The following is a 24,772-nucleotide window of genomic DNA, read 5'->3' on the forward strand; positions in this document are numbered from 1 at the left end:
TATATATAAATATATATGTATGTTTATATATATATGTATGTTATATGTAGTTCATGTTTGCAGATGGGAAGCAAGCTTGGAGATGTGAGGTTGCCCCAGTCACGTAACTGATGGACACGTTTTTGCCACTGGATTGCAATTCTCAGGACTGGAGGGCAGGGAGCGTCTTTTTGCAGATCACTTCCCAACCCCCTAATGTTGGCACCTAGAGTCCAAAGAATATTGCGTGAGATCAGATAAGTCAGATTTGCCTGAAGACAAAAGAAGCTGAAATCTGCCAGAAGGTGGGGGATGGGGGGGAGGGGAGGGGAGTGCAAGAGAAAGGTGCCTAGGGCGGTTGGTTCTGGGAGCAAGAACTGGGTCCACCGACTGACAGGACGAATGGCAAACCCTTGAGCTCAACTCCAGTTTCTCGGCGATCTTATTTCTAAGCCCGGGGCGCTGTCCAGCGTGGGAAGGGTCAGTGTCCCTCGTCCGCACTCGAGATAAGCCCGGCGCCGGAACGAAACCGGACGGGCTCCGGACTCCCAACCGAGCCCGTCGGGGGAGCTGGCCGGGACCTGCAGCAAGCAGGACTCCCGGGCCCCGCCGGGACGGCCGTCACCCCCACCCCGCGACCTCCGCGGTTCCCCGGCGCGCCGCGGCCACTGGCGGCCGAAAAGCCGGAAAACCCCTGCGGGGGCGGAGGCCGCCCCGCCGGGCCGGAAGCGCCCGCGACTGCTTCCGGGTCAGGGGGCAGGCGCCACCATGGGACCTCGCGGGGTTGCGGGGCCGCTGACGGAGGCGCGGGCCGGCGTGTGAGGCCCCGCCGTGGGGGGCGAGGGGCGTCGGTCGGCGGGCGAGATTCGGCGCGCCGGGCGCTCCCGGGGACCGCCGCCACCGCCGCCGCCATGTCGGTGCTGGGCGAGTACGAGCGACACTGCGATTCCATCAACTCGGACTTCGGCAGCGAGTGCGGGGGTGGCGGGGACTCGGGCCCGGGGCCCGGCGGCGGCAGCGCGGGCCCGCGCGGCGGCGGCATCGGCGGCGCGGCGGAGCAGGAGGAGCTGCACTACATCCCCATCCGCGTGCTGGGCCGCGGCGCCTTCGGGGAGGCCACGCTGTACCGCCGCACCGAGGTAGCGGCCGCGCGCGCGCGCGCCCCCCACCCCCCCGTTCCCGGGCGGGGGGCGACCCCGGCTTCCCGCGCGCCGCAGAGCTCCCCCCCACCCCCACCCGGTGCGCACCGTCCGTGCCGTCGGGGGAGCCCTCGAGCAGGCTGTCCCCCACCCGCCCCCACGCACGCACTGGGTACGGCAGTCGGGCTGGACGCCCGCCGGTGCCCACCCACGGCTCCCCGAGGTCCAGGGGTCGAGCCCGGTGGCCGGCCCACGCCGCACCTGAAGCGCAGGTGTCCAGCCCGCCCCGGGCACGTTGCTCCTCAGTTTACCCAGGAGCGTGGAGGCATTGGAAAGGACTCGGCCCGGGTGATTCCAGGAGACAATTTCCTCCCCTCCCTTTCCCCGCTGCCCTTCCCCCCTCCCCCACCCACTTCTCCTGGCCTAAGCCCCAGGTCCTGCACGTCCCAGGCCGACGACGGCGCCGAAAAGCCTTTGATTCCGAGCCCTGGAGGGGCCTGATGTGAATAGCGACCCCTCCCATGGCATTTGCATAACATGCACGCCCTTGGAGCAATGACGCCCCTCCCCCGGCCCCAACCCTCGCCCTATTCAAATACCTTGTAAGGGACTCCTGAGAGATGTAGTACTTGGCTTGCATGGCCAGAGCCCCTGACCTGGGTTCAATCCCCTGGCACTGCAGGGCACCTCGGGGTGTGATTCCCCAAACCACGAAACACAAAGAGTGTGTGATGACGCCAGGCCCGGGGAAACGGGGACGGTGCGTTCAAAGACAGTGATCTGGGTTTGATTCCCCCAATGTCTGTTTACTAGGAATCACCGTTTAATGAGGGTCCGATGGGGTTGACAGGGGAAGAGTTGGTTGTAAAAGAGTATCGCACGATGTGAAGATTGCCTAAGTACCCTGGTGACTTGATGTGTAAGGAAATGAAGACAGGTTTAAATGATTTGCCCATAGATTTGAAGTAAATCTTTGACTATAGAGTGGAGGTTCACATTCCTCTTTCTCTCGTCTTTCGTAATGGTGTGGGGCCTGAGTACTGAGGTTGTTTTAAATTTTATTACACTGGGCTGGGGACGGAGTTCAGCTGTCATAAGAATATGTATCATATGCCTTGCATGTGGTAAAGGCCCTAGGTTCCATCTCCGGCACCCTTTCCCCCAGTTTTTTTGTAGGGCGTTTGCCTTGCTCGCGGTCGACCCTGATTCGATTCCTCTGCCCCTCTTGGAGAGCCTGGCAAGCTACCCATGATGTATTCCATACGCCAAACACAGTAACAACAAGTCTCACAATGGAGACGTTACTGAGCCCGCTCGAGCATATAGATGAACACTGGGAGGACAGTGACAGTGACATCTCTCCAGAGCCGCATATCACCTGTGATCAGTGAATGCACTAAAGTTTCATTAGAAGCAACCTTTCTGTCAAACGCTTTTCGATAGAAGGTCAAGTTAGCCCTGTTTAAGAAAAAAGATAGGATTTCCTGTGTGTGTCTATAAATGAAAAAGCATAGAGAAATATTTTAGTGTATGAGCATTGGCCATGCAGTATCATTCCAAACCCTCCTAGGTTCTGTAGGTAGAGATGCTCCTGTCAGCAGTGTCAGTAGAGCATTCAAGACTGAGGAGCTTGCATGCAGGAGCCCTGGATTCAATCCCGGCCCTGCATATCCAAGCACTTCCAGGGGTGACCACAGACAGACAAGCAAAATTAAGATTTTATTTAAAACATTGGGAGCAGGTAAGTTTTTATAACTTGAGAGAAACATGATACATAAAGGGACAGGAAATACAAAGTTGCAGAATGGATTAGGGTAAAAGAGATGAATCCAAAGCCCCAGCGAGGGTAAAGGAAAAATCACTGGAGATGTCTGAATTTAAAGGCAAGTTTTTGTTTGCCTTTACCAGAAACCAGTCAGCTGTATCTAACCAGGTTCTAGTTCTCTTAGTTTGTAGCCTTCCCAGGCTTCTCATAACTAGTGAACGTGTCAGCTGTCACAATAGAATCTAAAGTGTACCTCCAGCCCGTGTTTTTAGCTGGAATTAACGGGGTGCTAAAGTATAGCAGCCGCGTAAAGAGCGTCTTAGCGCTTTACTTTCCCATCCTGCTTAATGTGTAACGTTTGCTTGTTTGCAGGTTGTATTAACTGACGCCTATTCATATTCTTTTAAAGGGAAAAATAAAAGGAATCGTTCTCTGCCCATCTAGGAAGTTTTCTTTCTAGGCTTCCAGAGGCAGGTGTGGATTTCACGCTTTGCCGACTAGAGGAGAGCACGATGCCTCTATTACTGTGTTATAGGATGACTCATTGGTTGTGTGGAAGGAAGTTGATTTGACCCGATTGTCTGAGAAGGAACGTCGTGATGCTCTGAATGAGATTGTTATTCTGGCGCTCCTGCAGCACGACAACATCATTGCCTACTACAATCACTTCATGGACAACACGACCCTGCTGATCGAGCTGGAGTATTGTAATGGTATGCCCGGGCTCCCAGCTTCCCCCTACAAGCCACTCTGGGTTGGGCTCCCAGATGGGGGAAGTAAAACTTGATAAAAGCTTGAAGTGGTTTACCAGAGTTTAAGATAAATAGCTCTGGCCCTTGAGTGTCTAAGTGCTCAGGGGGAGCAGTGGTCCCCCGCATATTCAAATTCTCCCTGGTTACAATTCCATCCTCGAATTATTTTGTGCATTTAGATTTCACATTCATTTATTAAATTTTGTTTTAGTTGTAAAAGGACATTGGTTAGGCATTAGAGATACAGTGTGGTTTGTGTAGTGGTGCTTGATATGTAAAGAGAAATCTTTGGGGTTTTTTTGGCCACTCCTGGCAGTGCTCAGGAAACCATATGCGGTTCTTAGGATTGAACCAGGGTTAGCCATGTGCACGGCTTTCACCCCTGTGTTCTCCAGCTCATATAATGAAATCTTATGGGTGATACTTGTTTATTCTGCCTTCAGCATGAGCTTTCTTACTCAAAGATTGATTCAAAAGGTGTAACTTTATAACAGTAAAGTGTAGTAAAGTATGGTCTTATTTATCTGTTCTCTGATAACAGCCTAGTCTACTTGGATTTTTTTTTTTTAAGACAATGCATATAAAACGCATAGCTGCTTTTAAACTCTTTAACCTTTCACCAAAAAAAAAAAAAACTTCCCTGTGTCTCAGCTTCCTCATTTTAATGAGTTTGTTGGGGCCAGAGAGAGTACAGGAAGTAGGGCACTTGGTATGCATGCATCTGCTTTTGGCCAATTGATTTGATCCCTGCACCCAAATGGTCCCCTTTAGACCACTTGGGGTGTCTCCGGAGAACAGCCATGAGTCCCTGCTGTTCATTATGGGGTGTCTCCCAACCCACCCACCTCCAAATAAAGGGTTTGGTTAATAAATATTGCCTATCTCCTACAATTTCTTCATTTTTTTCCCCTTCCTATCTTTTTTTTGCGCCACAGCCAGCGATTGTGGGGACCACACCCAGCTCAGTGCTCAGGGGTTGCTTTTCCGTGCCAATAATTAAAGCCAGGGCATAACACATGCAGTGCAAATGCTGTGCCACTGAGCCACATCCCTGTCCTGGGTTGTTGTATTAAGTGAATATATAAACCCTCCTAGTATGTGATTATTAAGTAGCAGCTTTTTTTTTAAATTGCTTTAAATTTTATTTGATATTTGGATCTCATTTTGGTTAATAATCATGCCTAACTTGTCATTGACCAAACTTTTAAAGAAATGCTGTGCTACTATATTTTGGAATTTACATGAGCTACGTAAGGCCTACTCATGTGTATTTTTCCTCCTACACTTTATATAAACACTGTGGTTAGTAGCAAATATTTTAGACATTCTGTCTAAGCTCTTGTTCTTGTTACATAAGAGAACTCCCAAAGTCTTTCTGAAGATTTCGACTAAACAGGGACAAGCATATAGTTCACTTAAATCACTAAGCGAAAGTTCATAGACTTGTAACTTTCTTGTTAGGACTCCTGTGTCAATATCCTGTCCAAGTCTAAATGTACAAGATAATTTTAAAGTTTTTTGAAGAAAATGAAAAAGACTTTTGAAGTAGCAAAATCATGAGCAGCTAACTTCCTTTGTGGTTAGGAGGAAGTACCACACATGATGAGTTGATTGAAACTGGAGTTATTAAGTTGCAGAAGAAATGAGATTGTGAAAATTGGCCAGAGTGAAATAGTTATAGGCACAGCAGGGTAGGGCGTTTGCCTTGCATGCAGCCAACCCGGGTTCGATTCCTCTGTCCCTCTGGGAGAGCCCGGCAAGCTACCGAGAGTATCCCGCCCACACGGCAGAGCCTGGCAAGCTCCCCGTGGCGTATTTGATATGCCCAAAACAGTAACAAGTCTTACAATGGAGACGTTACTGGTGCCCACTCAAGCAAATCAATGAACAAGGGGAGGATGGTGCTACAGTGCAGGAAATAAAATAGATCATTTGTAGTCTGTATCACTTGACAAAGGAAAGAGGAAAGCAAATTAAGACTTATTCTGGAAAAAAGAAAAAAGGAATTTATGGAAGGAGAAATGATTGAAAAGATTGCAGAGATTGACCCAAAATATTGGGAAACCTTTTCAGAGGATAGTGGAAGGAAAAAGAAATTGTCAGTGCTACCCACAAAGCGGGTGATTCAGGGTTCTATCTAGTGTTTGCTCTGAGAGTCTTGTTAAAACGTGGATTCTGTCAGGAATGATAGTACACTGGGCACTTGCCTTGGACACAGCTGACCCAGGTTTGATCCTTGGCATCCCATATAATCCTCTGAGCCCACCAGGAATATATTCCTGAGCCAGGACCCTGAGTAAATATGCTGGTGTGCCTCCCCCCCCCAAAAAAAAAAATTTGTGGATTCTTTTAAAGTACTGTCAGAGAAGAAAATCATCTAATTTTGAAGATATACTGGGGAATTTTGCTAAAGAAAAGGAACTTGGCTTTTTTTTAAAAATATGACACTTATTTTTGTTTTGAGTCTCTTGTTAGGGGAGGCAGTATTCTTTGAAGAATATTTTGACACAGTCTTTGAGAAATGGGAAGAAGTTGTTCTGTTTTGGGGTTCCCCAAGTGGTGCTCAGGAAGTCGAGGTCCCACCAGGCTGGCAACTCAATGCAAGTGCTAGAGGACAAGAGCTAGGAATTGGACCTGGGTATCAGACATGCTGGCGATGCATCTCAACCCGTGTACTATCTCCTGTTCCACGGGAGAAGTGTTGAAACCATTAAAAGAGTACTTTGGAAAGGGAGGAAATTTTCCTTTGGAGTTAGAAAACAGGATTTTTTATTTCTTTGTATCAGTGTTAAAAAATCTGTATATAGGAGCCAAACTTGAATCTTGGTTCTCTTGATCAAACCTAACTTTTTTAATTGCAGGAGGGAACTTATATGACAAAATCCTTCGTCAGAAAGACAAGTTGTTCGAGGAAGAGGTAATTCAGATTTCTGTGGAAAGAAACTAGAATTATAATGTTGTGATTCTTGCATTCTAGTTCTGTATTTACTCTTCCAACAATGAAGAGTGTTTTTTTTTCCTTTTGTTCAGACTCCTTCCAGGCTCTGGTTGATATTCATGAGAAAGGAAACCTCATGATTCTCTATGGGCTTTCTTTCCTGGTTCTATTACTGCATACTGGTATGCCCAGTTTTCTATACCTTTGTATTCTTCCTGGATTTCTTTCCACAAGTCTGCTTCACCACACTGTATTTTATATTGACATTGGAACTATCTTATAATGACCTGCTTTTTCTTTCACCCCATCTCTTTTCTTTGCCTACTCAACCTACAAGAGATGTCAAGTCATGTAGATCATAACCTCTGGTCGCAGCTTCCTTTGTTTCATTTGTTTGTTTGTGTGTCTGTGTGTCTGTTTTTATTTAAATGGAATTATTTTGTTTCCAATCCAAATGTAACTTATTTTGTCTTTGCAGATGGTGGTGTGGTATCTATTTCAGATTGTTTCAGCAGTGAGCTGTATCCATAAAGCTGGAATTCTTCATAGGTAAGGAGTGAAAGAATATAGGCTAGACTCATCCCAACGAAGCCAGCCCCCCACTTTGGACATTCCCATCAGTGCCATTATTTTCTTAAAGTGTCAAAGCTTTTTCATTGATACAGTTTGGAAAGGAAAGAGGGAGTCATGAGGGATGTTATCTTTACTTCCTGAAATTAAACTCTCTTTGTGGTCTAGGAAGAATCTTTTCAGTAGCTAAGTACTGATTAGTCATTTCTTTTTTTTTTTTTTAATGTAGGAGTACTGCTATTTATTCAGCCACTGATTAGCTGATTAAATTGGGCATGAACTCCACCTTACTTTTTTTTTTTTCATTTTTTATCATTTTATTTATTGAATCACCGTGAGAGCAGTTACAAAGCTTTCAGGTTTAAGTCTCGGTCATACAATGAAACACCCGTACCTTCACCAGTGCCCATTCTCCACCACCAAAAACTCCAGTATACTCCCATCCCACACCCTCCCCCTACCTGTGGGGCAGATGATTTCCACATTACTCTCTCTCTCTACATTGATCACATTCAATATTTTGACACCAGACCCACCATTATTATTTGGAATTTTACCCCAACACTCAGATCTGCTGAAAAGGCAACAGTAGACAATTTGTTTTCTATTGCTGGTTATGATGTCGTGTGGCTGCAGCAGTGGCCGCGTGATTTTGAAATTCCAAAATTTTAACAATTAAATCTGGAGGGATTTCTGCCAAAACCTGCTGTGTTCCAAGATTTTTTCTGAGTCGCTTGGACCATGGCCATTACGCAGCTTGATCAGGAGCCAGAGAGACCGTTCATTGGCAGTGATTCAGTGTCTCGTTGGGATAGGGAGGAAAGGGCCGGCTCCACCCCCATCCCGTGAGGCCCCATGTGGATTAGTCATTTAAGAGACTTTAGAGCTCAGTTCATTGATTCATTAATAAATGAGAATTGGTATTTTGGTTGGAATTCATGTTACATGTTTTTCTGAGCAGTCATGATTGGCAATTTTAATTTTTAAAATTACCTAAAAAGTTGGAGCTGGAGTGATAGCACAGCGGGTAGAGCATTTGCCTTTCACGCGGCCCAATCCGGGTTCAATTCCCAGCATCCCATATGGTCCCCCAAGCATGGCCAGGAGTAATTCCTGAGGGTATGAACCAGGAGTAACCCCTGTGCATCCCTGGGTGTGACCCAAAAAGCAAAAAAAAAAAAAAAAATTACCTGAAAAGTCTTATCATTTTTAAAACTTTTATAATTTTATGAGATCGCTGAGGTAAGGGAGGGAACCAGATTTATACTTATTTCTATAAGAGAGAATATTATTACGCCTTTCTAGGCTGGGGAAATAGCACAGGAGATTGAAGTGCATGATTTCCATGCAGGAGCACTGGGTTCTCTCCCTATCAGTTACATCTCTTGAGCATTGCTGGTGTGGCTCCAAAAAAAAGTATTCAGATAAAATGAAAATTTTAGATTGTTGCACCTTTCTTATTTGTTTGTTTGTTTGTTTGGATTTTTTTGGGGGGGAGGTGCCACATCCAGAGGCACTGCTCAGGGGTTACTCCTGCCTTTGCACTCAGGAATCACTCCTAGTGGTGCTCAGGGGACCATACAGGATTCTGGGGATCGAATCCAGCTTGGCATCAGGTAAGGCAAGTGCCTTACCCACTACACTGTCTCTCCGGCCTCAATTAATACCTTTCTTGAGTCTTTGACATTTGCTAAAGATTAATGATAAATATTTCTTGATAGCCTTTGAATGACTGCTGTTGTTTATTGTTTTCTTTCCAGAGTCTCAAAGAATATTCAGGTTTTTCGTATTTTTGAGTTAAAGGAGCCAGATTGTACAACAAGAACATATTTTTGTATCACAGATTGTCTTTCGTGTTTAGAAACACACTGATTTTATTTAGATATAATTATGTTGCTACTGGGATGTATATTCTTGTGCCTTCATAGCTTTGAAACTTTGACATCAGTCAAGTGTTAAGATAATCCCCGATATTATTTAATTCAAGACATAAGTGATAATTGAAGAGGCAGTGCACCTTTAAGAACCATCGTTTTTGTTTTGTCTAACCCTCTCAACTTTTCCTGCTGATTTAGTGGTTTGGGAGACGTTCTGTTTAGTAAAGCCCCAGAGGATGGAGTTAATACTCTCCCTCCGTTCCCCAGGTCCTTTTCAAAAAAGTGTTATATCTTGTTTGAAAGTGATGACGGCTGCTCTGGCCCCTGTAAGGTCTGCACAGTGGTCACACATTCATTTTTATTCTTTCATAATCCTGGTTGGGATGTGGGATGAGATTAAACAGTTGACTTACCTGAATTTAATATGCTGCCTTTTTTTCCCCCCAGAGATATAAAGACATTAAATATTTTTCTGACCAAGGCAAATCTGATCAAACTTGGAGATTATGGTCTAGCTAAGAAGCTTAATTCTGAGTATTCCATGGCTGAGACGGTATGTGTCTCCTTTTTCCTTTCCTGGACTGATTTTTCTTTCTAGCACTATGAATTATCACTGTAACCCCTAAATCTTACAGACAATATTTTTTTTTTCAATATTCTTGTAAGGTCTTCATATTTCTAAAGGAGTGTCTTTTTTTGTCCCTCACTAACCGGCACTTGACATATTCAGGGGTTCTTTCAAGAGTCATTGTCTGCATTACGTCTCTGGCCTCATGGCCCTTTCGAACACTAAAAATTTGGCTGACAGCAATGAAGTCTTTACTGCCTTTTTTTTTGTTACCTCTTTTTACTATATTGTTTTACTGTGTTTATTGTTTTTAGTCTTTAGTAGATTTCACTATATCAGATTTAATGTTTAGCTTAGAATGTTTGACTTTCATTTTTGCATTTCTCATAAAATATTCCTGAGTCCAGGCCAGGGCCTCCTCTCTTCCAAAGGATGCCACTGGGGCTGGAGCATTGGCACAGCAGGTAGGGCGTTTGCCTTGCACACAGCCAACCTGGGTTCGATTCCCAGATCCCATATGGTCCCCTGTGCACCCCCAGGAGTAATTCCTGGGTGCAGAGCCAGGAGTAACCCCTGTGCATCGCTTTTGTGTGACCCCCAAAAGCCAAAAAAAAAAAAAAACCACAGTTGCTCAGAGACCTGTCTGTGTACACAGTGTGAGCTCCTGGCTCCCTTCAACGCGAGCGACTGTGTATAGAGCACACTTTTCCTTTAAGACATTGACCCCATCCTTTAGGAATTCTCATCCCAGTTATTACTCTTCTCATTTCACAGTGTTTATCCCTTAAAAGAGCATGAAAATACAGATTGATAACTGTGGTTTTTTTTTTTTTTAATTTTTAAACTAACACCAAGATATGTCCTCAAGCTTCTTTAAGAGACCTCAGTATGCTGATGACCAGGGTTGGGATCTGCTTTAGGGACTGACTCAGTTACCTTGTATAATGATTCCAAATTGAGCTCAAGAAATCATCCAGCCTTCTATGGATGTTCCTTCTTAGGAATAACCTTTTTAAGTATTTTTTTAAAATCAAGACAAAAATGTTAAATGATAAGGGTAAAAGCAGTATAGAAATCCGTAAATTTACAATACATGTAAGCCAGCTGAAACTGTCTTTCTCTTGCCAGATAATTCTAATGGTTTGAGGGCAGTTTCGACCACACCCAGCAATGCTCAGGGATTACTCCTGGCTTTGCACTCAGAAATCACTTCTCGCTGTGCTTGGAAGATCATATACAGTATCAGGGATCAAACTTGGAGTTAGCTGCATGGAAGGCAAGTGCCCTCTCCACTGTATAGTTGTTCCAGCCCCAGATGACTCTATTGGTATCATTTGAACTTCTGGAGAGAGGCGTAACTTCCATTCTGAACATTTATATTTCCAAGCCTTTTTGAGGTCAGAAAATCTTTTGCAAATTCACTAGCCATGTTATTATTACAAATATCAAATTGATTACTTTTAAAGTTACATGTGGAGGGAGGGGGCTGGAGCAATAGTACTGCGGGTAGGGCATTTGCCTTGCACGCAGCCAACCTGGGTTCCACTCCCAGCATCCCATATGGCCCCGCCGAACACCACCAGAAGTAATTCCTGAGTGCAAAGCCAGGAGTAACCCCTGTGCATCGCCAGGTGTGACCCAAAAAGGAAAAAAAAAGTTATAAGTGGGGCTGGGGAGATAGTACAGCATGTAAGGTGCTTGCTTTATACTCAGCCAACCTGTATTCAATTCCTGGTACCTGCCTGAGCCCCACTAGGAGTGATCCCTGAGTCCAGAGCCAAGATCAAACCCTGAGCACAGCCCAGTAAGGCCCACAAAGTTTCATATACTAATGTGTTTCAGTTAGAATTCTGGACCCTGTATTCAGTTACTATCTCCTTCTGGTTTTTCATTTGTGCTCCAGTTGTTTTTGTTAGTTGAAGGGAGTACTATATATTTGTATGTTAGCTTTTACTAAGTGCCTTCTTTCTCTGGACTTTTCAGTGGGCCTTGAACACCTAACGCCCACCTGACCAGAGGTGCTATGACGCTCTCATTACCACGGAGATTGTTCTGTAGATTTGGCCTAAGAGATTTTATATGAATACACCTTTCTTCATAATGGCATCATCCAGGGAGATGCCCATCATTTGGGAAATGCGGGTGAATTTTTATGATGGTTATAACTAGTTCCTGAAAAAAATTAATTTGGTTGTTGAAATATTAGTATGGTAATCATTCTTCGTTTCATAATGGAGATTATTCTTTTTTGTTGTTGTTGTTGTTCAGCTTGTAGGAACTCCATATTACATGTCTCCAGAGCTCTGCCAAGGAGTAAAATATAGTTTCAAGTCTGATATCTGGGCAGTGGGCTGCGTCATTTTTGAACTGCTTACACTAAAGAGAACATTTGATGCTACAGTAAGTTGATACATTATATATTGTCCTTGAAAATGCTATAGCTTATTTGAGAGACTCAACTTCATTTAGCCTTGAATTTCTGATTTCTTAAACAGCAAATAGTAGATAATATGATTTAGTCACTTAGTAGAGCACTATTGTATGCTGTAGACCAGAGACCAGATACATCTCCTTCTTTTTTTTTTTTTTTTTCTTCTTGGATCACACCCAGCAATGCACAAGGGTTACTCCTGGTTCTGCACTCAGGATTACTCCTGGCAGTGCTCAGGGGACTGTATGGGATGCTGGGAATTGAACCCAGGTTGGCCATGTGCAAGGCAAATGCCCTACCCGCTATGCTATCACTCCAGCCCCCTACATCTCCATTTTTAATTCTTCACTGGAATAATTATAATCAAATAGCTGAGTACTATACTTGAATTTGCTTGAGTACAATATAATTAAAAACTGAGGGGGCCGGAGTAATAGTACGGCAGGTAGGGTGTTTGCCTTGCACACGGCTGACTTGGGTTCAATACCCAGCATCCCATATGGTCTCCGCAGCACTGCCAGGAGTGAGTGCATGAGCCAGGAGTAACCCCTGAGCATCACTGCATCACTGGGTGTCATCAAAAAAAAAAAAAAGAAAAACTGAATCTACAATTGACTGTCTGATCCACCAGTTTGGATAAGCCATTTTATTTTATACTTCTGCTATGTTACTTTTCTCAATACTAAGGCAAGTCATATAATTCCCGTTTAAGTGACTTGATCTTCTTTTTGAAAAATTACTTGCATGGCATGGGGGATAAGGGGTTGGGCCACTCACAACTGGCAGAACCTGGGCCTATTTTTGATTCTGTTCACAGGTCGCTCCTACTCCTAGTTGTGTTCAGGGATCACATCTAGGACTCAAGCATGCAGAACTGCTTAAACACATTAACTATGTTCAAGAACCCTACGCTCTCAGTCTTAGTGTCACTTTTTAAAAAATTTTATTATTATTATTTTGGTTTTGGGGGCCACACCCAGTGGTGCTTAGGGCTCATTCGTGACTCTGCTCAGGGACCACTCCTGGCAGTGCTCAGTGCCAGGGATCAAACCTAGGATGTACACTTAACTTCTATCCTGTCCTATCTCTCCAGCCTACTTACTACTGTTTTATGGCTCACATTCCTTTAAGTCCTTTTCCCTCCCCCTGTTCTTATGTAACACCAAGTCTAAGGCAGTGCTTCTCAAATTTTTATATGCGTAAATAAAATCACTTGGGTATCTGTTAACATGTAGATTGTTGGGGCCAGAGCGATGATACAGAAGGTAAGGCATTTATTTGTCTTGCATGTGGCCAACTTGGGTTTCATCCCCGTCATCCCATGTGGTCTCCTGAGCCTGCTAGGAGTGAGTCCTGAGTGCAGAGCCAGGAATAAGCCCTGAGCATTGCCAAGTGTGGTTCCAAAATTTGAAAAAACAAACATGGATTCTGTTTTAGTAGATCTGGAATGAGACCTGATATTCCGTATTTCTAATTAACTCTCAGATGATGCTGATGTTGCCAGCCTCTGACCACAGATTGATTTCCAAGAGTGCTTCTAGTGTGCTCATAAACCAGCATGAGAATTTAAGCAAATCACTTCATCACTTTGGTCTTGTATTTCATTATAACAGAAAAAATATGTGTCCCTCTCATTGAGATGTGTTAGGGATTTTTTTGTTAGTTTATTTTGAAGAGCCATATATGACAGTGCTCGGGGCTTACTCCTGGCTGTAGGGACCATACACAGGAAACCATACACAGTTTGGTATGATTAAACCAGGATCAACTGTGTGCATAGTAAGTACCTTAATCTTTATCTTTTCAGCCTGCTTTAAACATAATTTTTTTCTTTTTTCTTTCTTTTTTTTTTTTTTTGGCCAGTACACCTCCAATACCTACTTCAGAGATAATTTATATGAAACAAGCAAATGTAAAATAATACACATTCCTTGGCCTTTCATGTCACTTCTCTCTTTCTTCTCCCCCGCCCCTCCCCAATCCTAAAACGTAACCTAGTATAATCTAATTCTCGTAAGTATAGTGGAAGGAAAATAAATTTTGGAATTAGACTAATTTTGAAATCAAAATGAGTTTTGACATTGTAATCTTGGGCAACAAACCTTTATCTCTTCGAATTTAATTGATCTTCCTTATATCCTGTTTATAAGGATTAAAAAAGATCCTATGTGTATATGTTTCTAGTACATGGGGCTCTCGATAAAGTTGGTTAAAGATGGTCATTGCCATCATTGTTTTATTTTTCCTTGTTTGTTGCAGCAGATTTTATCTTACCTGACCATTATTAGGATATATAAATTAGGAGACAAATTGTTGATGATGGAGATACTTAAAGCCAAGTAACATGGTTAACCTTGCTTTTTTCCCCCTTGAGATTCCGTTCTATTAGCATACACTTTGACTGTCATGCTATTGGCTTTATTTCCATGTTGGCTCCATTCTGTTAGCAGCAGTACTACCCTGTCCCTCCCTTCCTTTCTTTCTCTTCCCTTCTGTCCTCCCTTTTTGACTTCCCTCCCTCCATTCCTCCCTGGACTTTATACATGCAAGGCAGGCACTTTACCACTGAGCGACATCCCCAGCCCCCTTAAACTGTTTCTTGTTGCTGCATAATAGTAGTTATAAAACTAAGTCATATCTAATGCAGCAGAGGAGTCATCATGTCTTTAAGTTAGTCGCAGACCACTCAGAGCTCCTGTCAGCAGACTATAATACCATCTCAATGTAACCAAGAACCATGCAATTGCCGTTTTCTCATAGAATCCACTTAATCTGTGTGTGAAGATTGTACAAGGAATTCGGGCCATGGAAGTTGATTCTAGCCAGTATTCTTTGGAACTGATCCAAATGGTTCATGTGTGCCTCGACCAGGTAAGTGTGGCTTATATATAGATGTTAGTTTAATGTTTTCCCTTCTAGCTCTAGTGTTTAGGGCATGGCAAGGATCAGCTTGCACAAACCCACCTTCACTTTCTTCTGGTAGGATATATTTGAGGTTGTACTCAGAAGAATGGTTACTAGATATTCATGGAAATACTAGAAATTCCGTCAACAAGTGATTTATTCTGGGGGCCAGAGGAGATAGTACAGTGGGTGAGGTGCTGCCTTACACGTAGCCGACCTAAGATTAGGTCCCTGGCAATCCGTTTGGTACCCTGAGCCTTGCCGGGAGTAATTTCCTGAGTGCAGAGTCGGGAATAACAACCCTTGAACACTGCTGGGTATGTCCCCCAAACAAAAAAAACCAAATGATTTATTCTGCTCTATTTTCACTTTATTAATTTATAAGAGTATATTGCTATCTGATTGTAGTTTTATGATAATCTCTGTCAAATGCTTGTATAAAATTATAACCAAAGGTAATTTAGAGTTCCTAATGTGCAAAGTAGATAGCCCTAAAATATAAGTTGTCCTGCAGTACAGCTCTAGATTAATATTATTCAGAGCATAGTCCATGAGTCATAGGCATTACAATCGCCAGAGGGTCAGAGCATTTCACTAGAAATGAGGATTCCTGGGCTTCATCACAGATCAGCTGAGTTGGATCAAAAGCAGATCTTTGGATAAAGTCCAGAAATGTGGTGTAACAATGGTGATTCTTGGTATCAGAGCTATAGTATGGCGAGTAAGGCACTCACCTTACACATATCCGCCCCCTTTGCCTCATGCCCTGCCAGGAGTGATCCCTGAGCTCAGAGCCAGGAGTAAGCCCTCAGCAACCCCAGGCATAGCCCAAACTATCCACCCTCCACGCGCACACACACACACACACACACACACACACACACACACACACACTTTTTAATTTAGCTTATATTTGAGAGCAAGGTTTTGGTTTGTTTTGGGGTGAGGGCGGGGTGGGGTATGTTTGTTTTTGTGGGCCTGCACCTGTGGTGCTCAAGGCTTACTCCTGACAGTGCTCAGGGGACCATATGTGATGCCAGGGAGATTAGATCCAGGTCAGTAACACATAAGGGAGGTACCTTATTTGCTGTACTGTCTCTCTGGCCCCATTTCTTACGTGCTATATGTAGAAATTTGACAGTACCCTAACTGAACACATGGAGAAGGTGCAGCATTCTCTTTTTTTCTATTAGTTTTCTTTTGGAGGGTGTTGGGGGGAGGGTCAGATACCGGGTGCTGAGGGCTACTCCTGGCTCAGTGCTAAGGAGTCACTACCAACTACTACCAACAGTGTTTGGGGGACCAAATGGCTCTGGGGATCAAATTTAGGCCCCATACATGCAAAACATGCTCTTAGCCTTTGAGCTCTTTCGACCAGAGGAAGCTCCATTTTTCTCAGTATAAATGTAAATGAGATTATAAACACAGAACATGGAATCTGACATAAGAAATTAGGAGTCTGGAAACAACCCAAGTGCTCAAGAACAGATGAGTGAATAAAGAAACTATGGCATACGTACACAATGGAATACTACTCGGTTATAAGGAAAGATGAAATCGTGCCATTTGGAGCACATGGATGGAGCTGGAGAGTGTCATGCAGAGTGATGCTAGTCATAAGGAAAGGGACAGAACGATCTCTCCTATGTCTCTCACATGTAAAGAGACATAGTAAGGGAATGACAGTTGTCCAAAGGCAACAGAAACTGAGAACTAGCCATCCGTAAGACAGGATGGATGGGGAGGAGGGACACTGAGAAAGCGATAGAGGAAGAGGTCACCCTGGGGGGTGTTGAGCTGAAGTGTGTTAGGTATGAAACCCTATCAGTGACAGTGCCTAAAATTGAATATTTAAGTGCCTGTCATAGAGACAGGTGGGGTGGGGCTGAGGTGGAAGGAAGTGGACACTGGTGATGGGATTGATGTTGCAACGTTGTATGCCTGAAACTCAGTGACTCTTAAATCATGATGCCTTAAGAACAAATTAGGGACTGGAGCAATAGCACAACAGGTAGGGCATTTGCCTTGCACTTGTCAGGGGCTTGATCCCAGGCATCACATATGGTCCCTGAGCACCATGAGGAGTAACTCCTGAATGCAGAACTAGGAGTAACCCCTGAGAGTGACACAGTATGGCCCCAAAACAAAACCAAAAAGTAAATGAAAAAATTTTAATTTTTAAAAAAGTAATTAAAAAATTACTATTTGGGAGTTCAAAGAGGTTGCTCAATAGGTAGGAGCACATCCCTTGGTTCCCCAGCACTGCCAGCAAGTGACACTATAATATAGGGCTGGGATGGCCCCTAAGCAACTGCCAGTTGTGGTTCAAACCAAAAGTTAAAAGAAAATAGTCCCTGGGCTGGAGAAGTAACTTACCAGTTAAGGAAAGGTGCTTTGCATATGCAAAGACCCAAGTTCAAATCCTGGTACCACATGGTGTCTGCGTGCACCATCTCCAGGTAGAGTCCTGGAGGCCCCAAGCACCATGCTGTCACCCCAAGGCCCAGCTAGCCCCACATCCTCACACCCTGGCACTGAGTCACTGTCCTGTGACCAAGAATGAAGGGGAGTTGCTACTGAACCCCCTGAGCACTGCTTGGGAGCGCCCATCCTTCACCCAAAAATGGTATTTTTTTTTTCTGTCTTCTGATTTATTTAATCAAGAGAATCCTAAAATGAATCATTGAACCATTAACAAATTGTTTAAATGCATAAAAATAAATATGCATGTATATGACATGTATATTCCATGATATGTATTCAACTTCAGAAATATGAACAAGGAATTTATTCCTTTATTAATTTTTCAATCACAATGCTAAGGGAATTTTCTGAGGAGTAGAGCAGACAGAGTCTTAGCGTAAAGCAATGGTGGTCAGTTTGCAGAAGTCACACAAAAAGCCAAATTCTGAAATACATGCCTCATGCCACATTCCAAGCAGACTTATGTTGACAGGGCAGGAAAAACTGATGAACACCCCTTTCTAAGGCACTGTGATCAGAGATATTTGTGTCGCACATGAAAAAAATAATCCATGTTTAATTCTAGAGATGCTGTAACTATTGTACACTGGGAATATTACCAGTGGTGTTTTGAACCATGAATAACACACTTTTCAAAATACAGGGGAGACTTGGAGAGACAGTACAGAGAGTAGAGTATTTGCCTTACACCTAACCAACCTGGATTTGATCCCAGAACCCCACATGGTTCCTGAGTCCACCATGTGTGATCCTTAAGTAAGACCTGAGTGACACGGGGTGTGGCCCCAAAACCAAAGCGAAAACAACGACAAAAACCCAAAATCAAAACATAGGAGAAAAAGAAACAGAATAGTGCCTTATTTGAAAGTGTCTTATGAACAGAATGAGCATTCACTTGGGCACTTGGATCTCTAACTTGAGGTGATAAGTCATATGATACTCTAAGAGCTTAGCTAAATGTGTATCACTCTATCACTATATCATTGTCATCTGTTTGTTCATTGATTTGCTTGAGGAGGTGCGAGCAATGTTTCCATTCGTCCCAGCCCTGAGATTTTTTTTTAATTAATTTATTTATTTTGAATACCCATCCCTCCACCAGTGCCCATTTCCCACCACCACGGATCCCAGTATCCCTCCCACCCCCCAGCCCCCCATCCCCCCTGCCTCTGTGGCAGGGCATTCCCTTTTGTTCTCTCTTTCCTATTGGGTGTTGTGGTTTGTAAAAGAGTTAAGCCTGATTTTCAGGGAGAAATGTTGGATGATTTACTTTCCATTGATCACTTCATATATTTGGAGTAAAAGTCCTGGTTCCTGCATAACCGAGCTATGCTTGTAGAGGCTCATGGTCACCGGGGTTCCATCTGGAGGAGGCGGGATGCGGCACCTACCCCATCTGGGAACTACCCCATCTGGGACTTCCTGGTGATCTCGGCTCTCTTTGGGACCTGGAGCATTCTCCGGGAGCTGTGGAGCCTCCCAGCGGCCTTTCTTCTCTGTGGCTGTGTGCTGTAAAGATGGTGCTGGGGGGCGGGCTGTGGGCGTGACTTCCGGAATCAGAGGTTACCTGGGAGCCAGGGCAGTCCCGGCAGTTTGGAGTGAAAGTCCTGTTCCCGCATGCTCCAGCTGTGCTTGTAGAGGCTCATGGTCACCGGGGTTCCATCTGGAGGAGGTGGGATGCGGCAGCTACCCCATCTGGGACTTCCCGGTGATCTCAGCTCTCTTTGGGCGGCTCTCTTTGGGACCTGGAGCATTCTCCGGGAGCTGTGGAGCCTCCCAGTGGCCTTTCTTCTCTCCCAAGTGGTATTTTTTTAAAAAAAAAAAGGATAATTAATTTTTGGTGATTTTTCTTTTTTATGTGTTTTGAGGCCACACCAACTCTGCTAAGAGCTTGCTCCTGACTCTCTGCTCTAGGATTCCTCCTGGTGGTGCTCAGGGGACCATATGGGTTGGCTTTGTGCAAGACAAGTGCTTTGCCCACTTTACTATCTCTCCAGCCCCTGTGATGGCCTTTTCTGTTTTGGGGGCCACACCCAGCAGTGCTCAGGGCTTACTCCTGACCCTGTGTGGTAATGGGGATTGAAACAGGGTCATTGGATGGCAAGGACCTTACTTTAGGGTGGTCTTTGACTAATTAACCTGTAACCCATTTCGTGGGGAAATGGGAGACACACTTGGTGGTGCTCAGGCCTTACTCCTGGCTCTGCACTTGGGGGTCAAACCTGGATCAGCCATGTACAAGGCAAAACATCCTCCCCACTAGACTATCTCTAACCCTGAAACCTATAACCTTTTCGAAAAAGTTAAATGCCTCTTTAGATCAACTTTTGCTTGTTCCCTTTATATGAAAACTGACTCCGTTTGTACTTTTTTAGGATCCTGAACAGAGACCCACTGCGGATGAACTTCTGGATTGCCCCCTTCTCAGGAAGCGCAGGAGGTAAAGTCCAGAGAGGGTGTTCCATTGTCCTTTCATAGATGACTGGCTCTTGGCACCTAATCAGTGCCCTGCAAGAGAGGGTGGTGTTTCCTGACGTGGCTGTCGAGCACTGCTTCCTTATCCACGCTTTCCTTTCATTACTTGAGGGTGGCGCCTGACCTTTGCCTCAAACCACTGCTTCTCAGTGTGGAAGAAAAGGCCCCCTAGGGAGTGTTGGAACAATCCTGGGGGTAAAGTCTCAGATGCAATTGTGGGTGCTTTTTGTTTCCGTAGGAGTGCCCATCTGAAAAGGGGGTATAGACCAAAGAAGTTTGGGAGTCTTTGTTCTAAATGTGTGCTCTTGTGCTCCCTGTTTACTCCCATCTGTGCGTTTTAATCTGGAATTGAAGCATTAACATGTGCTAATTTAGAGAGTGGGCTTCTGGGCTCAGACACCCTTAGGCCCTGGATTGAGACTGACAATTTAGTTTCTTTTCTTTCTCTTTTATTTGTTTGTTTGGGGGCCATACCCAGTTATGTTCAGGCATTACTCCTGGCACTGCACTCAGGGATCACTCATGGGGTGCTTGGGGAACATATGGGATGCCATATGGGACGCCGGGACCATTGCTTCAGCTTCCAACACAGTTTATTTTCTATGCCGAGCTCTTTGCTGAGATTTAGTCTGTTAGAGGTAGAAAGAAGGTCATGTATTCCCCACTTCCAGCCCTACCAAAGGAAGAGCTATTGTCTGTATTATAGTTGGCTTCATCCTATTATACTTTGGTGGGTGTTCACACCTGTTGTTGCTCAAGGGTCTGTATGCAATGCCAGGAATCAAACTAGGGCCAACATAAATATTTCTATCTTAATTTTAGTTGCAGTTTTTATTACAGCCTTTACAGATGGTGTATCATTCTGTTAGAATCTTGTGCATGGATGAAAACATGACAGAGCTCTAGATACAAGGATGCTGAGTCCCATATGAGTCGACTTGAATTTTCAGTTGCAACATTTTAGGCGTGTTCAAACTGATCAGTGCCTAAGTATCAGCCCAGAAGTGCGACCATATTTGATGTGGTAGATTGCAAGCTCAAGGGCAAGCCATGGGAGTGGGCTGAGGGAAGGAAAAGAACCAAAAGCAGCAGGGCACCTTGGCTGCCAGATGAAGGAGTGGGTGCCGTGTTCAAGAGAAAAGGGAAGAACTGGAATCTGTGATAAGGCAGGTGGTGTGATGTGCCTCAGGAGGCACTATTGGGCATCAGTGTCCATCACAAAGGAGGGGACTCAAGTCAGAGGTGGCTCAAAGGTTTGGAACACTTTGTATGTCAGAGCCCCAGGTTTTATATCCAGTGCCACATGATTCCCCAAGCACTGGTAGGAGTGACCCTCCCTCTGAACCACCAGGTTAGTGAGGTGCTACCTCTCCCACTTCTCCCCCCGCCCTAAAAAAAAATGAAAGTAGGTAAGGGGTGCCAGAGACGGAGTACAGTGATAGAGATACATGAGAGGCTCTCAGGATCCCTACATCACACACACCCCACTAGTAAATGTGGCAGGTTTTTTTTTTTTTAATTATTTTTTATTTTAAACAACTTTTGTTTGGACCGCATATCTAGCTCTTTTGGAATTGCACTTGTCTCCTTTGAGTTTGAGATCTAAGACTGCTGCAGTTACATCACAGTATTTAGTAGTGAAATGGTGTTTGTTACTGCCATTCCCATTCCTTTTTTTCATTTAGAATCAAAATAAAGTTGTCTTTCAAATATCTTTAAAACAAAGTAAACATAAAAAAGATAATGAGCTGAGATTTTAAGGTAAAGATGTTGAGAAATAGGTGTGCATTACATGTGCAGGGCTCCATGCAAATAGAAAGGTGTTGGCGTTGGGTGCCAGGGGGCAGATGAAACAGGTAGACATCCAGCAGGTACTTTAAAATGTTCTTCAATGCTCCTGGAGGGCATGTTTGCATGTGGAGCCCAGGTTTGATCGATCGTACTTCATGGTTTTCTAAGCATTGCTGGAAGTGATCATTGTGTTCCCCCACCCCCCTTCTACACTTCCCCATCCTCCGCTCCCACCCCCCCGCATTTGGCACCTGTTTCACAAAAGAAAAGAGGTCATTGAGGCTCTCTGTTCCACCCTAAAATCTTTCTTAGAGGTTAAAAAAAGTGTCCCCCAAACCGTTGTCCCCTTATAGTTAGCGAGTTGTTGGATTCCTTTCTGTTTAACTGCTTGGGTTGTATTAAGATCTTTTCCTAAAAGCATTTTAACACTGTAGTAGCCATAGAGGATTTTATGGAGGATAAAATCTGTGACTTGTATGCAAGGGACGCTGCAGTGCAGGAATATAACATTTCACTTGTGTGTCTTTTCTTTTGGTAGAGAGATGGAGGAAAAAGTCACGCTACTTAATGCACCGACCAAGAGACCAAGGTAAAGCTCCAGAGACCCTTGAAATGACTAGATCTGGAATTACCACCAGGGGTCTTCCTTCCTTGGGCTTATGTATTGTTTGATCCCAGTAATCGTCTCTGGCTTCCGTTCAGAAGCCAACATCTATTTAAATGACAGATAGTTATTTCTGAGAAGAAGAAAGCTGTAATTTCACTCTCATGTGAAAGTGGACATCATTACCATGATGAACATTGGAAAGGGTAGGTGTTACGGATCGGACCGGAATCTGATCTGACTGAACTCATGCAGCCCCGAGAAAGGAATTGGAGTCTGCCATGATAGAGGGTTGAAATAAGTTGTCGACTAAGAGCATATTTTCTCATACCATAATTGGCAGTTCTTCTCGGGAAAGAGAGGGAGCCTTTTTCTTTGCTACAGTTTTCATGTTAAATGTGCCTTTGTTCTGGGGGTTGTTGGCAGGTCAAGCACTGTGACTGAAGCACCCATTGCTGTGGTCACATCACGGACCAGTGAAGTCTACGTTTGGGGTGGTGGAAAATCCACTCCCCAGAAACTGGACGTCATCAAGAGTGGCTGCAGTGCCCGTCAGGTGTGCGCAGGGAACACTCACTTTGCTGTGGTCACAGTAGAAAAAGAACTCTACACCTGGGTGGTAAGTGGAAATGAAGTGCTTTAGGTCCTTGCTGTTAGCCTCGTCATTGTTGACTGGGCCCAGAACACCAGTATTTTGTGATTAATCATGTGCCACAGAAGCAGAGAGATGGAATAATAAGAGTATAATCCCTTTAGAGAGTAGGATTTTGTTGCTTACTTCCTCTGATGTATTCTCAATGCTTGGTTGCCTAGAAATGTTTATATTTTATTTTGGGGGGCCACACCCAGTGATGCTCAGATGTTACTCCTGGCAGTGCTTGGGAACCATATGGGATGCCAGGAATCAAACCTGGATCAGCTGCATGTAAGACAAGCACCCTACCTGCAGTACTATCTCTGCATCCCCTTGAACTGTTTTTTTTTTTTTTAAATAAATGAGAAGAGAGGAAGAATGAAAAGAGCCGTAGGTCCAAATTCAGGAGATTTGACTCTCCCAGTGTACATAGGTGATTTCAGAAAGTCACTTGGTTTATTTTGTTATTAGCACGAAATTCAGAGTAGCCTGTTTCTATCTATGAACTATTGTTGGAAGCAAATGAAGTACTGTGTCAGACAAGCCAAATTCCAAGACCTCTATTGTAGGATAACACTCTTTTGTCCTTCCTCAGGTAGCTTAGGTTTATCGGGTCACATCCATCTAAGGACACTGAACTTGTATTGTCAGCAATGTCCTTTCTGTGTGGACACAGGAAGACAGTTAATATTTTGCTTTGTAACTTGGGAGTTGATTGACTCCGAATAATATTTACTCCTAGGCATCTGATTTCCTGACTCAGTTGCCCTTAGTTCCTAGCACCCCAAAAGCAGGGTCCCGACAAGGGACTGAATGGACCCAGGGCAAGCTGTGAGCTACCCTGGCATCAAAATGGGCCAGGCCAAAGCGCCACGATAGTCAACTATAAGTTGAGGGCATGATCATGGACAAATGCTGTCATGATCCAAAAGTAAGTAACAACGAGACTAGGACCCTGCTGGAGCTAGGAAGATTAACCTGGCCTGAGGACTACGGAATGTATAGTGAGATGTTCTCAGGAAGAACCAAACTAAGTTTATATCTCTTACTGTGCTCGTACAGAATGACATTGCTAGAAATATTAGAAGTAGATTTATTACAAATATTTAAGTAGATTACTAACTGAGGGAAGAACACACCCTTGTTGGAATCCCACCGTTGAGCGGATTTCCTAGTAATCTGGAGTAATCTCTTTAGATGAGATTTTATCCTTAATCTCCTGGAGGAGTCGTTTTACCTCTCTTTGTTGATTTGTCAATATTCAACCCACCTTTATGTCACCACCTTATGTGATGCTATATAAACTAAGACTATAAGCTCGGGGAGGAGAGAGTCAGAAATGAGAGAGCTCAGGCTCCAGAGATCCAGGGTCAGAGCAAGAGGGGCCCAAGCTTGAGAGAAAGAACAGCCATCCTGATCCAGGCACACACAGGGCTCAAGAGTACCGAACGCAGGCAGTGAGAAAGAGCCATCCAGTGAGCCTGTGAACACACAACCTTCTGCGTGGTAAGATTTTACACTCTACCAGTGTCGAAGCTGTCTAGGTATATCTTGAATCAGATTTTTTTCTGTTCCCTTTAGGCTCCACCCTTTCACTTTCTTGGACAGAACTGCCTGCTTTTGCTATTTCCTGAACTCCCATTTGCTTTTCATTTTTCCTTCAGTGCAGTGTCTGTCCCTGCCACTAACTTGTTTTCTGTTTTGTTTGGGGGCTACACCAGTGGTGCTCAGGGCTTACTCCTGGCTCTGCACCCAGGAGTCATTCCTGGTGGGGCTTGTTGACCATAATGTGCCAGAGATTGAACCCAGGTCAACCCACTACTATCTCGCTCCCTTCCACTCACTTGAAACTACTCTTGAC

At 44.4% G+C, this 24,772-nt stretch overlaps 1 protein-coding gene across 2 annotated transcripts in view; it reads left to right on the forward strand.

Annotated features, from left to right (window-relative positions):
• The first annotated feature begins 766 nt into the window (after window positions 1-766).
• NEK9 (NIMA related kinase 9) overlaps window positions 767-24,772 on the forward strand; it is a 48,075-nt gene continuing 24,069 nt past the window's right edge. Inside the window, exons 1-10 of one of the 2 annotated variants that reach the window (XM_056133568.1) lie at window positions 767-1,118; window positions 3,419-3,596; window positions 6,497-6,552; window positions 7,052-7,122; window positions 9,468-9,573; window positions 11,857-11,988; window positions 14,780-14,890; window positions 19,783-19,847; window positions 22,212-22,262; window positions 22,704-22,896. In XM_056133568.1, the coding sequence (XP_055989543.1) occupies window positions 891-1,118; window positions 3,419-3,596; window positions 6,497-6,552; window positions 7,052-7,122; window positions 9,468-9,573; window positions 11,857-11,988; window positions 14,780-14,890; window positions 19,783-19,847; window positions 22,212-22,262; window positions 22,704-22,896 (1,191 nt within the window). In that variant the 5' untranslated portion in view covers window positions 767-890. Of the gene's footprint in view, window positions 1,119-3,418; window positions 3,597-6,496; window positions 6,553-6,704; window positions 6,756-7,051; window positions 7,123-9,467; window positions 9,574-11,856; window positions 11,989-14,779; window positions 14,891-19,782; window positions 19,848-22,211; window positions 22,263-22,703; window positions 22,897-24,772 lie in introns of those variants that run through there. The other variant, XM_056133569.1, reaches the window with a different exon arrangement.

This window comes from Sorex fumeus, unplaced genomic scaffold (assembly GCF_029834395.1).
Source record: "Sorex fumeus unplaced genomic scaffold, SorFum_2.1 ptg000098l, whole genome shotgun sequence".
NCBI classification, from domain to species: domain Eukaryota; kingdom Metazoa; phylum Chordata; class Mammalia; order Eulipotyphla; family Soricidae; genus Sorex; species Sorex fumeus.